General features: G+C 38.7%; 3 protein-coding genes across 7 annotated transcripts; 1 reads left to right on the forward strand and 2 right to left on the reverse strand.

The window, feature by feature from the left end:
* Positions 1–815: 815 nt before the first annotated feature.
* LOC113162283 (BUB3-interacting and GLEBS motif-containing protein ZNF207-like) lies at positions 816–7417 on the reverse strand. 3 transcript variants are annotated; one of them, XM_026360349.1, is made up of 12 exons: positions 7263–7417; positions 6898–7024; positions 6661–6799; positions 6396–6578; positions 5870–5945; positions 5708–5778; positions 5451–5596; positions 5197–5289; positions 3989–4213; positions 3637–3775; positions 2877–3064; positions 816–2619 (listed from the first exon to the last, which is right to left on the reverse strand). In XM_026360349.1, exons 1-11 carry the CDS (start codon positions 7301–7303, stop codon positions 2901–2903), a joined length of 1404 nt encoding a protein of 467 aa, XP_026216134.1. In that variant the 5' UTR covers positions 7304–7417; the 3' UTR covers positions 816–2619; positions 2877–2900. The 3 variants fall into 3 exon arrangements, with proteins under 3 accessions (XP_026216134.1, XP_026216129.1, XP_026216143.1); XM_026360344.1 differs by having other exon boundaries at positions 816–3064; XM_026360358.1 differs by lacking the exon at positions 5197–5289 and having other exon boundaries at positions 816–3064; positions 7263–7415.
* A 243-nt stretch (positions 7418–7660) lies between these two features.
* c8h17orf75 (chromosome 8 C17orf75 homolog) lies at positions 7661–12953 on the forward strand. Its single transcript, XM_026345401.1, has 10 exons — positions 7661–7990; positions 8327–8401; positions 8886–9011; positions 9113–9241; positions 9378–9438; positions 9538–9657; positions 9960–10024; positions 10162–10301; positions 10382–10485; positions 11341–12953. Exons 1-10 carry the CDS (start codon positions 7848–7850, stop codon positions 11554–11556), a joined length of 1179 nt encoding a protein of 392 aa, XP_026201186.1. The 5' UTR covers positions 7661–7847; the 3' UTR covers positions 11557–12953.
* Positions 12954–13064: 111 nt separating this feature from the next.
* On the reverse strand, positions 13065–15540 carry LOC113152267. 3 transcript variants are annotated; one of them, XM_026345430.1, is made up of 10 exons: positions 15387–15540; positions 15216–15293; positions 15000–15032; positions 14408–14494; positions 14177–14274; positions 13786–14015; positions 13607–13699; positions 13432–13515; positions 13280–13345; positions 13065–13200 (listed from the first exon to the last, which is right to left on the reverse strand). In XM_026345430.1, the coding sequence occupies exons 1-10, from the start codon at positions 15447–15449 to the stop codon at positions 13136–13138; spliced, it is 897 nt and encodes a 298-aa protein (XP_026201215.1). In that variant the 5' UTR covers positions 15450–15540; the 3' UTR covers positions 13065–13135. The 3 variants fall into 3 exon arrangements, with proteins under 3 accessions (XP_026201215.1, XP_026201204.1, XP_026201197.1); XM_026345419.1 differs by having other exon boundaries at positions 13065–13345; positions 13607–13696; XM_026345412.1 differs by having other exon boundaries at positions 13065–13345.
* Between the last annotated feature and the right edge of the window lie 36 nt (positions 15541–15576).

The raw sequence follows: 15576 nt of genomic DNA on the forward strand, positions 1-15576 counted from the left end.
CGCCACCAAAACAAACTTAAAGTGATGTACATGTTTAAACTTTAATAATTAAAGTCTAATTAGATGCTGCAGTTCTGTGAGAATAGAATAGTCTGTTTAATGAGTATTGAATTGTTTTGTTTTTTCCTCTTGCTTATCTCCTGCAGACCAAACCAGAAAAACATCATCCAGTGGTTCTCACATGCATCACTTGTAGGTCAGGAAACGGCACCCTCTCTGATGGATGACCACTGGTGCAGGTGTTCAAGAGTCCATAAGATTTTCCCGGAGTCCCCTTGAACAATGTACTCTGTACTAAATCTGACAAACTGCAAGCTTCATTCTATGTCAGAAATCTCTCAACAGCATTATCCATGGGTCTTCAAAGCTTATATCCCTTCAAAAAAAATGTCTTTAGCAAGTCTCTCCCTAACCTTTTGACCAGAGACATGGTGAATACAGTTCTGCAGGTAATTATATCCTTTTCAGTCTATGATGCACTTCAGAGACTTTTTAGTGAGCAAAAAAGCCTAAATGGTTTTCAGAGGAAAAGCAAAACTAAAATGAATTATAAATGTGCCAAAATTCCTATAGCTAATATTGAGAAAATGCAGTTCTGCAAAAAAACAATACTTCAGACTTGACTTAAACTCAATTTTACAAAGTTTCATAAATAATTTACCTTGCTGAATTATTACCAAGATTAGTCATTTCTCAATATGGCATGTTCATAACACCGTATTACAGGTATACCAAGAGGTAATGGTCTTTTGTGTATTCAAATACATAATATGGAGGTAAAACATCACAAAGACACATTAGTTTGTGAACTGGTTTATTCAAAGAAAAACATTCAGACACAGACATCACAGTTTTCATAACAAATCCTGAAGACAATTATGGGTAAACTTGACTTTTTTTTACTCAATTCTTTGAAAGGTTACCAGCCAGCCTGGTGTATGTTACAATAATAGAAGAAAAAAGGTTTGAATCTGTTCATTAAACCATACTACTCTTCTAAAGCAGGTAAAGGCTTATTAAACTAATTTCTGTGAGCCAATACTTACCAGTGGAGAATGTGACATGGACTTGTGTAAAATATTAAAATCTTTGGTTTTAATTTAGCTTTTTTCCACCATAAATTATGCTACAGTGCTGATCAAATCTAGTAGAAGCAGTGGAGAGATACTTCACTTGAGTATTAACTACGGTGTTCTTCAAGATCGTAATGAATTCAAGTGTAAAATATCTAAGAATTATGGTGGGATTATTATTTTAAAGAGATCCAGACATTAAGATCTCTTTATATGAGCGCATAAAAAGCAGATGTCAACATAAATTAAAATTACAGCAGTGGTACTTACAGCTTTAACTAACCTGTTACTGGTAGAGTTTCTCCTTCATGTAAGTAGTTAAATTCAAATGATCAAGAGAGGAGAGCTGATGAAACAAACAGGATTAAGTAGTAAAGCCTTTTAATAAGCATATGAAAAGTCATTAGTTCATCACAAGCCTCCCAACACACAATGTACAAATGGCTGCAGACCTGACCCAAATCACCTGCTAAAGCAATAGATTTGTTTAAAAGCTCTATACTTTCATTAAAGCTAAATTAATGCTAAATGAAAACAGAGCTTCTTGATGTTCTCACCAGTACAGAATGCCACAGAGCTTAACAAGAACATCATTCACAAAAGCCAGGGGTAGCCAACCCTGGTCCTGGACAGCCACTGTCCTGCTTGTTTTTTAACTATCACTGCCCTACACCCTGCTGATTACCTGGATCAGGTGTATTAAGCCAATCAGAACCTGTACATGCTGGAATGGTTAGAAAACAAACAGGACAGTGGCCCTCCAGGACCAGGGTCTGCCAACCCGACATGCCTGAGGAAAATGGTATCTCAACGCAGTAACACAAACAAGGGCCTTCACCAAACTTGCTGCAAGTTTGGGGACATGGAGATCCAACAGCATATGAGCTGTGAGGGCCCCTGATAATGAATGAAAAGACAAAAAAATGGTGAGACTTGCCTCAGGCTGAAACAGGGCTACACTGAGACAGGGCCTCAGCCAGTCCCCCATGGAATTGCTACAGGGAGGAAGAGAAATCTGTGTTTTAGCACTGCAGCCACTGTGACTCAGAGGTTATGCAGCTGTACAGTGCACTCAGTGTGTCAAAGGTCAGCCTGCCAGTGCCATGTACAGAGCATCAATGAAAAATAATATTGTTTCTAAATGTTCAACTTCAAGACAACAAAAACACTGTAGTTTCTAATGAGTACAAACCTGCTGTGACATTTTCCCCACTAACATCCCGCAAAGAAGAGTCTTAAACTTTTGCCACAGTTTATTACAATACAATTATACAACAATACATGTACCATTTCCTCTACTTAAGGTTAAGGGAATCATTACTCATTAAATTAACACAAAGCCAAATAAATGCAGTTATTTGAAGCCCTCACCAAACAAAGTTGGGGACACAAAGTCCAACAGCACAATGTGCTGTGAAGGCCTCACTGTTTAGCTTAGAACAGAAATGTATTTACATAAACTTGCCTTGATATTGGGTGGGTACTGCCCATGTAACTCCAGCGCCTTCACAACACTACGAACCATATCTACTACACTTCTATACACCTAAATGAAACACGAGAAGGAAAAAGCCACAGAACAGAGATAGGTTGAAACACTTCATAGTGCTGGTTAGGGTTAGGTACAGTATAAATATTTCCCAGCTCTGTGATGCTTTTATAGCTTTTTTTGTTTGTGACTTAGTCAGTGTCTCTTCCTCATAGCTCAGCAGTAGAATAAACAGTACGCCGTGGAGCTAAAATGCCAATACTGGTTTATCTACTAGCAGCTCAGGACATTAGAAAAGGGTTGAGTGTCCAAACCTATGCAAGAGAGGCCTGTAGGCTTCAGTAGCGGCCTCCAGGAGACATGACAGGAGGTCTCATGCCCATGGGTGGCCTTGCAGGGGCTCCCTGAAACCCTGGAGGAACCACAGGAGGGCCCTGTCCATATGGAGTCATCCCTCCTGGTATGTAGCCTGGCATCCCCTGTGGTGGACCACCATACTGGCCTGCAACAACACAGGTTTGTGGGCTTTTTAATAAAAATGAAACATGTGTAGTGTCCATGGCCATGTTAGCAAGTCTGTGAGGCTGTATTAATGTGTTCACATCACAGGTGAAGGATGGTAGAAATGTTTATGACTTCATGTCATCAGGGATTAAAGTGTTGTGTAGATGAATTTACTATATTAATGTACTATATATTGACACTACATTTAACACCACAATCATTAAATTTGGGGTAAATTACACCAAAACAGAGGCTTTGACTTTCAGGCAGTTCAGTATTTGTTTCCCAGTAATAATTACAACTTGGATGTTGACATGAACACTATTAAGAGACTAAACATTGTAATTACGATCTTTCTAAAATAACATCAATTAGGCCCAGTGATACTTTGAGCCACATGCTAACAGTGACATGTTACCATGTTACTTTAGCAAGTTTGAATGCTTACAGTACATTTGGTGATTAGCACAGGACCACAGAGGTTCAATGTTACTGTAGTCAGTAACATCTAATAGTTATGTCAGTCTGGACCAACTATCAATGCCTCAAACAGAGTTATATGGTGTATACCAGATATGGGATGCCTCATGTTGGGCTGCTGAGAAGCCATCATTCCACTCACGGGGCCCACTGATGGGGCAGCAGTAGTGGCGTGGCTTTGGTGGGGAATATTGCGCTGGTACCTGGGCAACTGAGCTCGCAACTCTTCCTGAAGGACATAGAAAGAAGATGAGAGGAGGAACAATTTCACCTTAAAATTCTGTACCTTAATAGCAAGTAAAAAGAATGACTTTTATTCAAGAAAGGCCTGTTTTCACTTTTTAAAGTTGAGAGAAACCTTTACTGTTATTATAAGACTCCCAAGCTGCAGAACTACTAACTGTAAAAACTATAAAGAGACAGTTCCAGATGGACTACTTACCAGTGAGATATCCTCATCAGGGTGGATCAACTTACTGGTTGCACTGGAGGTGGTAAGGGTGGCAGGCTTACTGGTGACAGTAGAGGGAGGCTTTGAGACTGTATTGCTACTGTTGGGGCTGACCACAGCTGCAGTGGCCTGAGTGTAGGCTGGAAATGTGGGCTTTGACGATTCAGAAGAGGTAGAGGATGGAGGGTGCAGAGACCCAGAGACTGTCTGCTGACTCTGAGGGAGCAGAGAGGAAAACATTAAAGAATCTACTCAAATGAAATTTAATTTGAACTGAACACTTTCAGTCATATTTAGAGGTTACTCCCATAAGAAAATGTGTATTTGGTCTCTTTAGGCTTGACATTTATCAGTTCATCTGGACTGTGTCTAGAGGCCACTTTACTCTAATGTTTGCATCAGAAAAACATACTTCCCTCACTCTATCTGTAGTGATATCCAAGCAAATCCTTGCTTTTATGTACTTAGATTTTGCAGTATACTACAGTAAGGCTCAAAGAACTAAAACAAATTTAAACTGAACAGCAACATGTCTGAGTAGAAAAGAAGAAGCAGAAACTGAGTCGGGTGATTTTACCTGCATCTCCATATTTTTTCCAATTCTTGTGATCATATATTTGAGCATGTGAGTGCTCAAATATATGATCACATAAGGCCTCGTGTGGGCATGTGCATTGAACGTGTTAATACTAAGTCTGTAAAACCTGTTATAGTTATCTCTATAACATGTTAACATCACTGCTACGTTATGGGAAATGTACCCTGTAAAGTATGACCAAAGTAAAACCTATTTCTTGAAAGCTACAATAAACCAAATCCAAAAAAGCATGCTGTGATATATTTCCTACAATAGTTAAAAAACAAGATGTCTATTTACAGCCATTTTACAAATCTGCATAAATGAACAGTTTTTGCTTTTGTTGGTGTATTGTATGGTGCCAAAAGTATTTTATAAATGCAGATTTGTAGCAGAAAGAAAAGGCAAACAAATTCATATTGATAGAAGTTACAAGAAACATTTTAAAAGTATTTTCTTTGCATGTAAATGCTTAGATTTCATCATCTCTTGCTAAAACAGTGTTGGCAAATAAAGCAGAATTAACTTCTCAACTACACCACAAGCAAATTATACACAATTGTGTGCATGCTAATTGTAAAGCTGCAGGTTTTCAGAGTCGAGCAGGCACAGAGGTGCATACTTGTGATGTGACAGGGCACAGAGCTTTAGGGGAAGTGGACTTAGATTCTGCACTCGTTGAGGCTGCACTTGTGCTTGCAACCCGACTGCCCATCTGTAGCACAGGAATAAAGTAAAAAAATATCCTTAAGTTAAAGGAATATTTTGGTAAAAAGACCTTTATATCAACCTGTCTGTACCCAGACACCTACTCACTTTATTATTTAAGAGAAGAGTGTTGAGAAGGAAATAGCACATAGGTAAATTGTGTTTTACCTGCCCAGCACTGGGAAACAGAGGTTTTGTAACATCAGGCTGTGCTGAGGCAGCAGAAATTACAGGTCCACTCAGCACATTTGTAGCAGGGGGGACCTGAGACAAGTGTGTGATGCCCGGACGGTGGCCCACAGGAGGAGGCATGCCTGAGACCAGAAATTCATTATATACCATGACAAGTTTACAACATAAAAAAAATTACAACAACTGAAGAACACTGAGGTACAAGTTTTCTAAAGATGTGTAATGGCTGTTACCTGGTGGCACACCTGGCATCATTGGAGGCATCCCTGGACCTGGAGGCAGCAACCCACCCATTGGTATCATCCTAAGTATGTGATAAATAAAGTCCACATTTAAAAAACAGATCTAGTGAACATGGAAGTGAAAAATTTTGACTAATAATGCCAAATTCTTACCCTGGAGGCATCCCTGGCATTACAGGGGGAATTCCTGGTATAATTGGTGGCACACCTGGCATCATTGGGGGAATTCCTAAAATAAAAAGATAATTTTTAGTAAGTCTATCTTGTTGTCACATAAAATATATTCTCTGGTCACTTAATTAGCTATACCTCCTATTTAATGCAATCCCTGCCACATATACCTTTGCAAACTTCAAAATGACCCATTTCACAAAGGTGTAAATCCTGCTATGTAATCCAATATCAATAACACTTAAACGCATCACGCATAAAATCACAAAAGCTTTTTTTTTTTTGAATGATCATTTAAATATAATTTTAAAACACAACAAGTATAGCTGTACAGCACAATATTAGACTACATACTTAATTTTGATATCATAAAAGACATATGGGGCTGATTTAGTAGAATGTAAACATGAAAATAAATAATAGTTGTTCGATCACCCATAGTAAGAAACATGACATCAATATATTATAATTTACAATTAGTTATAAAAGTATAGTAATTGTTCCCCACCTGAGTAACTGCCTGGTGGCATCCCTGAAGTACCAGAGCCAGAAGGCATGCCAGGTTGAGTCATATGGGGGATGTACCCTGTCTGCGGCTGGGCTGCAGTGGGTTGCTGGAAGGAGGGACCAGGTTCATCATCCTCATCGTAATCATCAGAGTCGTCCTGGTTCTGCTTTTTCTTCTGCGTCTCTGATAAACAGGCAGTAGTACAATAAGCATCCAGAATAAATCACAAAAAACAGTAGACTACATTAAGATGTTTTAGTGTCACCTTGGTTCTTTTGTTCTAGGACTCTTCTTCTCTCCTCCATGTCTTTCTCTGGAATACCCTCCATGCCATATATTTCAAGTTCAATGTCTGTTTTTCCAGGTAGTGCATTGGGAACTCCATCGATGGTCTCTTTGTGAACCTACAATAGAAGTGGTGCAGTCAGATATTGTTCGTATATAAAGATGTGCTTGTTTTTGTATTGTACGTGCATGGACTGCATTACTAGTGCTTCCTCACCTGCATACAGTGGATTGCGAGTCCAGGACCAGTGTACAGCTTCTTATGACAGATGTGGCACTTGAAATGTTTGGCCTTCTGATGCTGAATGAGAATCTTTTCATCATCAAAATCTCTGTTACAGTACCTGAGATTGCGGTTAAGGAAACGTTAAAACCCTAATTTCCGACTTTTATATTAAACATAAACAAAACAACGGTGGCCATTGTGGTCATGTACTGCAACTCCGCTGTAACGTTAATACCCGATGCTCAAGTTAGCTTAGCTACAGTTAGCATAAAACACAGGATAACGCTGTAAACTACAGAAACCGATAGGGGAAAAACGACGTTATAACACAAAATGTAAAATATATACAAGGATACCAGCACCAAGGTTTCATTTGCTTTTTCTTCTTTCTTCCCATTGTTTCTTGTAAATCCAATAAAACAACAGTTAATCCAGCTAAAGCTAACACCAACAACAACTGGCGGATTTAAAGATGGCGTCGGGTGTCCACCATCCACCAGACCCTAGTGTGTCATCTAGTGGTATAACAAATATCCAACAAATCCTTGTTTGTTAATATATATTTGCATTTAAGTGTTTTTCTATAAATCGATTCTGACAAGGCATCGTATCGTAACAGTACATGCTGTTTCTGTTATCATTTTATGACCCGTTGATTAATTAAAACACTTATTAGACCCTAACGTTTGGCCTCGGAACCAACATGCGACTTTCATATCACAGTCGGACGTATTTTAAAACGTACCGACGACACATGCGCAATAGCCACACACTCGAGAAAAGGATACCCTCTTCACAAGTGTTGCTGTTTGTTCGCTTATAATATCAGTTGGAGGTCACAACATTAATTATAACTACCCACTAACGTAGCACAGCTAAGCAATAATAACATCTCACTGTTAAATACCGGCTGCTAGCTTGCTTTGTGCAGCAGTAGGATCATGTTTACCTCTCAAACATCTTCCTTCCAAGATTCAATTGACGTGGAAGAGAGAGATGACTTTGACAACGAAGAAATTGCTGGATACAGCCAGAAAATTCAGCTGAACTGCTACTACACAATCTATCTTTATCAAGGCACAAGGTAATTGTCAATACCATTTGTCCTAGTTTCTGTAAAGCTGGCGTTGCCTTAATGTGACAGTTCTGCTGCAACTTTCTCTGTGGCGTTACGTGGGGCAGGAATTGTTAGCACTTGTATTCTGTAACCTACATTATATCACACAAATTATTATTCACGATAACTCACAGGAAAATTCCCTGGTGTGTAATGAATGTTTTTATGTATCACTGTTTGAATTAACATGCACTCTTATCCTCTTTAGTTGTTGTGGTCTCCTGTTCAGTGACTCACGCAGGTAGAATCAGACCTATGCATTAAAAACTAACTGGGTGATGAGTAAACTGTCAACTGTCTTAGATCTGAGGCTACTGGGGAAAATGTGGCATGGAACCAGAGACGAGCAGACTCCACAACCAGTCACGATGACTTTAGGTAACAAAGGAGCCATCCACCTACCTTCTCGTTGCTTTTAGTGGTCTTTTCTCTTTGGCTTTCTCTGTTGTGCATTGGTGTATCCACAAGCTGCCACCAGAAATCAACCTGGAGTCAATGCTGCTTTCATTTGTGATTTTGTACTGATGGGTCATCGCTGTGCTGCTGAGTTACATGGCCTTTAGGTCTGTCACAATCTCAATCAAGCGGAATAGATAAAAATGATTGAACTTCCTTTGAATTTCTCGTACAGTGTTGTAGAACAATGGCAAAATACTGTATGTCCTGTGAGTGACTACATGTTTTTTTACACCTAGGAGGAAAATGCACCTTTACCGCTATGTGACTCAGTTGTGTGTTGTGTTGGGTGTGGCTTATGATCATGCTTTCTCCATCTTCTCTCCATTGACTTGAGTGGTTTCCAAATTTCTCCTCATCTTCACTGGCTCTGTGTATCCATACTGACTCTTTCCCCTGCCCACAGCCTGACACTAATTGACAGCAGCCTGCCATCAGAGGCAGAACCTGAGCTGCGAACCTACATTTCAAGGAGGCTGAGCAAAGGAGCCCTGCTAGGAGGTATGGGCAACATCGCCACTGTGGAACTGAGGTAATAATCGTACATATTCCATTACAGTCTTCAGCACTAGCACACTCAGACCAGAACAAAATAATTAATCTAGTGGATACAAATGTATTGATAATCCACAGTATCCCAGAGCAGGCGGTTGGCTGCTACTGCTGTCTCCTAGAGCAGGAAAGGTCTCCTGAACAGCCTGATGCTGATGGAAATGGGTATGTCATCTGCTTTATGGGAGGCTCTGAAAAAGGACTGAACCTATATCCTTTATGAAAAATTCTAAAAAACCCAATCTTTGCTATTACAAAATATTCTTTCCTGCATTGATGTAGTGCTTCAGTATCATTGTATTGTTGCACCATGAGGCAGTATTTCACCTCCTTGACCCAAACATACATTCAGATTAGAGCTTGATAAATATGTCCAAGGCCTGCATAGCAGCCTGCAAACCCCTGAGGTAAGTGACTATATAGCTACTATATATAACGGCGTAATAATGTTTATTTGTTGTAACATTTTAATGCAAGATTGATTTGTGCTTCTGTGGGTGTGTCAGCTGCAAAACCTTGAAACAGAGGTGCGTCCCTATCTGAGCCGGTGGTACGAGGAGTCTGTGATGCACATTTATCGGGTGGTGCAGCTGGTCCAGAGCAACATCAGCTTCTTGCTGCATGCTGTGAGTCATTTTCACCACTGTAAATGCTCAACAAAACACTTTTTTCTTTTTCAAGTGTGATAGGCGGTTTGGATTTACAGTGGGGTCCGCAGACTTTTGGGTTGAAATTCTCAAAATTGAAAAACGGTTAATTTAGCAAGATCTATAGCATCAGGTTTTTCAGGGCGTGTCTTTATAACCTTAATTACCCTAGAAATATATTGAAAGCCAATCCATTTATATGGTTATCACTGAAACACAGCCTAATATATTTTTGTGTCCCCAGAAAAATGTATTTCACCTATTAAGATTTCTTTATACAGGCTCTGAGTCACACACACGTGGAGGTCACAAATTCAGAAGAGAGGACAAAGACTGACGTGTCCAGGTGAGTGAATGAGGTCACAAATAAGTATTAGCCACACAAACAACAACAGCAACTCAACTACAATATCTTTAAATTTATTGTAAACTATTTGCCATCTGGTTGTTAGATGTCAAATGCGTCTTGAATTCTGTCATCAGGTTCATTAAAGCAGCCAGTTTGCAGGGCCTGTCCCAGCAGGACACTACAACAGCATCTCTGTGTAACGCTATCTCAGAGGACACACAGGCAGACGTGATTATAGACTGCTCCACCAGCCCACCCACACTCTCTAACACAGGTAAGTCATCGTTGCATTGTGAGATGCATTTGGTAAAGGAAAATGTTTAAGTCTAATAAAGATGTTTTCTCTCTTCTCAGTCAGTAATCGTTTCTGTGATGACTGGATTCAGGCCTTTCTAAACGCAGCAGAACATTGTAATCCGTTTTTGCTCAGACAGATACTGGAAAACTTTAAACTTAAGGTGAGAAAAAATATGCATAGACAATCTATAGCAAGGTTTCTGAAGTTATTTTTGTAGAACTGCGTTCAATTAATCAATTAATCGTTTTATTAAAAAATGGGACTAGTGTCAATCCCAGATTCATTTCCAGATTCCTCATTTTATCCAACCATCAGCCCAAACCCAACCCCAAAGTTCAGTTTACTGTGACATATGGCTAAGAAAAGCAGGAAATCCTCTCTGTGAATTTTGAAGAATGTTGGGTGCTCTTTATCCTGTGCAGTTTTATACCTGTGCAGATTCTACTAATATAATAAATAAATCTTACATTGTAATATAAAATATTCATATACTGTAATTCAGTTCAGTATACTGTATACTGTAAAAACATTACTAAGAACATATAGCCGTGCTAGCAGCTTTGTGAAACTCTACTAGACACAGTGGTGCTTTTTTTAAATAATTGCTAATGACCGCATGCTGTGTTGGTATTATTGCATTTGTTTACTAGCATTAAGCATAAAAGACAGCTGAGACTGATGGGAATGTTGCTGCATTTAGTCATCAGTCGTACATTAAAGTACTGGACAAAGTAACACCTGGTGATAGAGCTAGATGTAGAGTTATTGGAATTCATCCTGTACAAAATTTTATACCAATCCAACTATACTTGTTATGGCCATCATTGCCATCCGTGAAACCTTGTCCCTAGTGTGACTAAAAATGATTAAACAGACAAATAAATTCTGCCTGTCCCCCTGTCTAGACTATGGCTCTCACTTCCTATTGGCAGATGCACATTTTTTTCCTTTATTCTAATCTCCTCCCTCACTTGAACTTATTTCTTTTCTATCAACCACCACACCCACTCTGTAGGCTATCCAGGACATGAACACCCTGAAGCGCTTTGTTCGGCAAGCAGAGATGAGCCACTACGCCCTGTTTCGGTGCTGCCAGTTCCTACAGGGCTGCGGTAATGGGGATGTGTTGCTGCAGAACGCTAGGGCAGAGCACAGTGACCTGCCTGAAGCGTGTAGCATCATCACTGTTCTGGAGGAGTTCATCAGGGAACAGTCTCAAGCACAGGCCTGATTCCATTACACTTAACTCCCAAGTTGTGGCACCTACATACTTTTAATATTGGTAATGAGACACACTGCTCAAGCTACAAGCAGATAACTCAGTACAGTTCTAAACCAAGCACTACTATGTTTAACATAGGATACCTTAAACATCAGATGGCCAGACAAAATTTGTAAGAGGAAACATTTTTAATTATCTAGCTGTAATTGCTTCTAAAAAGTTTCCTCTTCTGATACTACTGCTGCTTCTCAGCTGGAAGAGAGGTAGTTAGATGTTGGATCTGGAACATACTGTTAAACAGTGAGCACTTTCACTCTAAGCTTTACTCAACAAATTATTTCGGCTAATCATAGTTTATTGAGTCGGTTACACCACTACAATTATCACTTATTAACAATCAAGCTTAGCTCTTAAATTCGCTGTAAAGCAAAGACCTCAGTGAAGGTTAAATAAAAACAATGTGAAGATCAGTTTAGATCTAGTTGTTGTTTAGTCCTTTTATTTTTGCAAGTTTGTGTCACGTGTGTGTGTGTGAAACTATGAACCAAATATTATTATTAGTTCTGACAGTAAACTAAAGCTTCTTCTTATAAGAGTGCATATATCTATTGCTTATCTGATTCCACATATTCTTGATCAGACTAATTGTATAATTCTTTGTATTTTATTTGATTCTACTAGTTTTCTTTTGAGAATGCACAAATCATTTGTATGCCTTATTTTTGCTCACATTTCAACCTGCACTACTTTATTGCTTTTGTTTAATGGGCACTGCTTCCATTATGTCTATCAGGTGACAATAGCTGTCACTTTAATCCTTCTCTGGGAACGCAGTGTTGTAGATATACTGTAATTATGGCATATAATGTGTACAGTAGTGTAAATTATTTTCTGTTTACAAACATCTCCATCTTTTACCAGCCCAAGAGTTTGTGAAAACAGAACGGGCACTTGCTCTCTACATTAGAAAATATATATGTTTAATATTCACAGATAAATGTTCTAAAGAGAAGTAAATAAACAATAGAATGAAGGTAAATTATATACTGAGGTGTTCAGGGTAAATGTTAGCATGTTTTATTTTCCTTCCCTTCTAGTGTAACCCGGAACAAGGCACATCTTTATATTCCTCAAACCCGTAATAGCTTTTAGGACCATGCTCAAACCATTCCCATCAAAACCAGTCCAAAGTGAGTAATATAGCAATATCAATGTTGGTGGTGTATACTTTCAAGCTGTGAACCAGGTAACGTGAAGAGACATTTTACTGTTGTGAATCATATTATGACTGAACCAGTGTGTATATGTAGACATTTCAGAATAGTATGTTCCCTTTAGTTATTAATTACTGTGTGATTCTTGGTCTTGTATATAGCAAATGAAATAAATACAACAATCAAACCTTATTTTATAGCTGTACATATTATTTTAGTTTTGAAAGGTTCAAGAAAGGTAACACCGTTTACACTCCATGCATGATGCCTGCTTTAAGCAGCAGATGTATTCTGTACAAATAGATATATGTGGTTCAAAGTTTTGATGTAGAAAAAATCAGATGTTGCTTCCCTGAAATCCATCATTGGTGCACTCAAACATGACCTGATATCATCCAGTAGATTCCTTCCTTATCCTGCTCTTCTGCCATTGTATTGTCTTTCAAGAACAAGTGAGAAGGTAATTAAAAGAGACGTGTTGGCAATGTGAACAGTGACAGTAACAAAGTAAGATTTACCTGTTGTGTCGTCTATCCTCCTAAGTGAGCTTGGTACGTCATAGATGCTCTCTGGTTGGTCTGAAACTTTAAAAACAAATTTCAATTAAACACATTTTATTATTTAGGTGTTAATTATTTAAAAGCTAGAAAAAAAAAAAACTTAGTCTCACCTTGATGTTCAGTCATCCTGTAAGAAAGAGGGTAGTCGTACACACCTTCCTCCGTCTCTGCTGAAGTATTGATCTCACACATTTCTGAGGACACATAAAATTACCCATTGTGGTTGAACTATTATACTTCTTGTTATGTTATGATGGTTAGCGTCCAGTGTGTTTAATATCATACTGTTTCTAAGTGGTAAAACATCATAGTCTCCTTCCTGTCTGGACTCTGTGTTGCTCAACCCGCTCGACCACTGAGGATTGCTGAGACTGTCTTCTAAAAACAAAATAATTGAACACCACGTGAAACTTAAATACTTCACATAAAATTGAATAAAAATACCAAATTAATTTAAAGTTTACCACTCTGATTCTGGTAGCCACAATGTGGCATTGTGTTTTGGTATGTGGGCTCCTCCTCACTGCTCAGATCCTGATACGTGGAGATGGATGAGGCGATGCTCCAGCTCTCCTGTTCGATGTGATTTGGTGGGGCAGGGGCGGAGAGCGGCCGAGCAGGAAGCATCTCCATCACATTGTCGCTGCAGATGGGGTTGCTGCTGTTTCTCTCTCGCTGGTCACACTCTGCAAGGCTGAGGAGAAGAAAGTATGCAATGCAATTCACCTATTCTGATGTAGGACTGAAACAAGAAATGCATGCAATGAATGATAAGAGTTAATGTCCAGATGTCCAAACATAGATTATTGTAAATCTTCTAATCTGTCATGCATACGAAGCCCTCCTCATACTTACTACGTATTTCTGGAGTCTAAAACCACTGAGTTAGAGAGATGCATCGCCTTCCATAGGTGTCCGACCCACTCCTTCCTGAGGTCTGCGGTCTCTGCTGCCTACAAACAAGCTCAAAGTATGAGTTTGGGGGGAAGGAAGCTGATTAAAGTTGACATGTGAAACCAGGCCCCACACTCACAGCCTGCAGATTCATTCCCTTAGATAAAAGACAACACTAACTCTGCCACTCACCAGCATTTTTCTTTTTCCATTGGTCATCATAATCTCAAACATATAGCGCTTGTTGTCATCTCTGTTGACTTCTCGCACAGACTGCACCTGGACCAAGAAGTGAATAGACACGCATATAGGTAACGATGTATTATACTATATTCTATATACTATATTCCCTAACTAGCTGCAAAGCAAAAGTGGAAGTGAGTGTAGCAATACCACAAAGTAGAATAAATCACTTTGTATTAACAACAAAATATACTTAAAGTACCAGCAGAGAGACCAACTTTCAAATATTATTCTTTTAAATAAGTTCTTATTTAGTTAATGCTGATAAATTAAATGTAAATATATACAGATGGATAGACTAATCTATAGCAAATATTCTTTAATTCATTATATTTTTAATTGAAGCTCCAAATTACCTAGAAATTAAAGCTGTCAAATAAATTCAGCGGAATGAAAAGTACATTTGCAGATGAAATATACTGAAGTAAAAGTAAAGTATGAAACCACAACTATGTAACTAGTGCAGCAAATGTGCCCACGTTTAACTGTATTGCAGTTTCACATACTGTGTGTTAACTGTAATAAAAGACTGAAGACTTACTGTGTAAATGTAGTAATAGCCTCTTAAGTGTGACTGTAAAGAAAGCAGTGACGATATAACATTTGAATCATCATAAAATAAAAAAGACTAAATCTATTCATCTTTTTATGTAAACACAAACTATTCTTCGCTCAGGTATTTAAAACAGTATTAAAGACTTAAACAGTAAATTAATCACTAATTTAATTAACTCACGCTTCATACTCGTCTACTTACAGCGTTGCCATTCTTCTTTGTGTAGAAAAACAACGTTGTATTTTGAAGCCTGAACCAGTATGTTGTCCACTTTATCTTCTACAGACACAAAAAGGAGAAGGATAGCAGTCACCTAAAAAAACAAGAAATCAGCAGCCAAACATCTAAATGCTATAAGACTATGTACCTTACCATTGTATCTTTTCTTTTCTGCAAGAAGCCCTCAAACAATAACTTTGTTCCATCTACAGACATGTTTGCCCTCAATAGAGATCACTGTGGCTACTAGTTGTTTTAATTTTATCTACCTGTGTGTGGTTCAACTTCCTCCTCACGCTAGCTGAAAACAGTATCGCTTGCAACCCTATCACTTACTCACTTC

Source organism: Anabas testudineus, chromosome 8 (assembly GCF_900324465.2).
Source record: "Anabas testudineus chromosome 8, fAnaTes1.2, whole genome shotgun sequence".
NCBI lineage: Eukaryota > Metazoa > Chordata > Actinopteri > Anabantiformes > Anabantidae > Anabas > Anabas testudineus.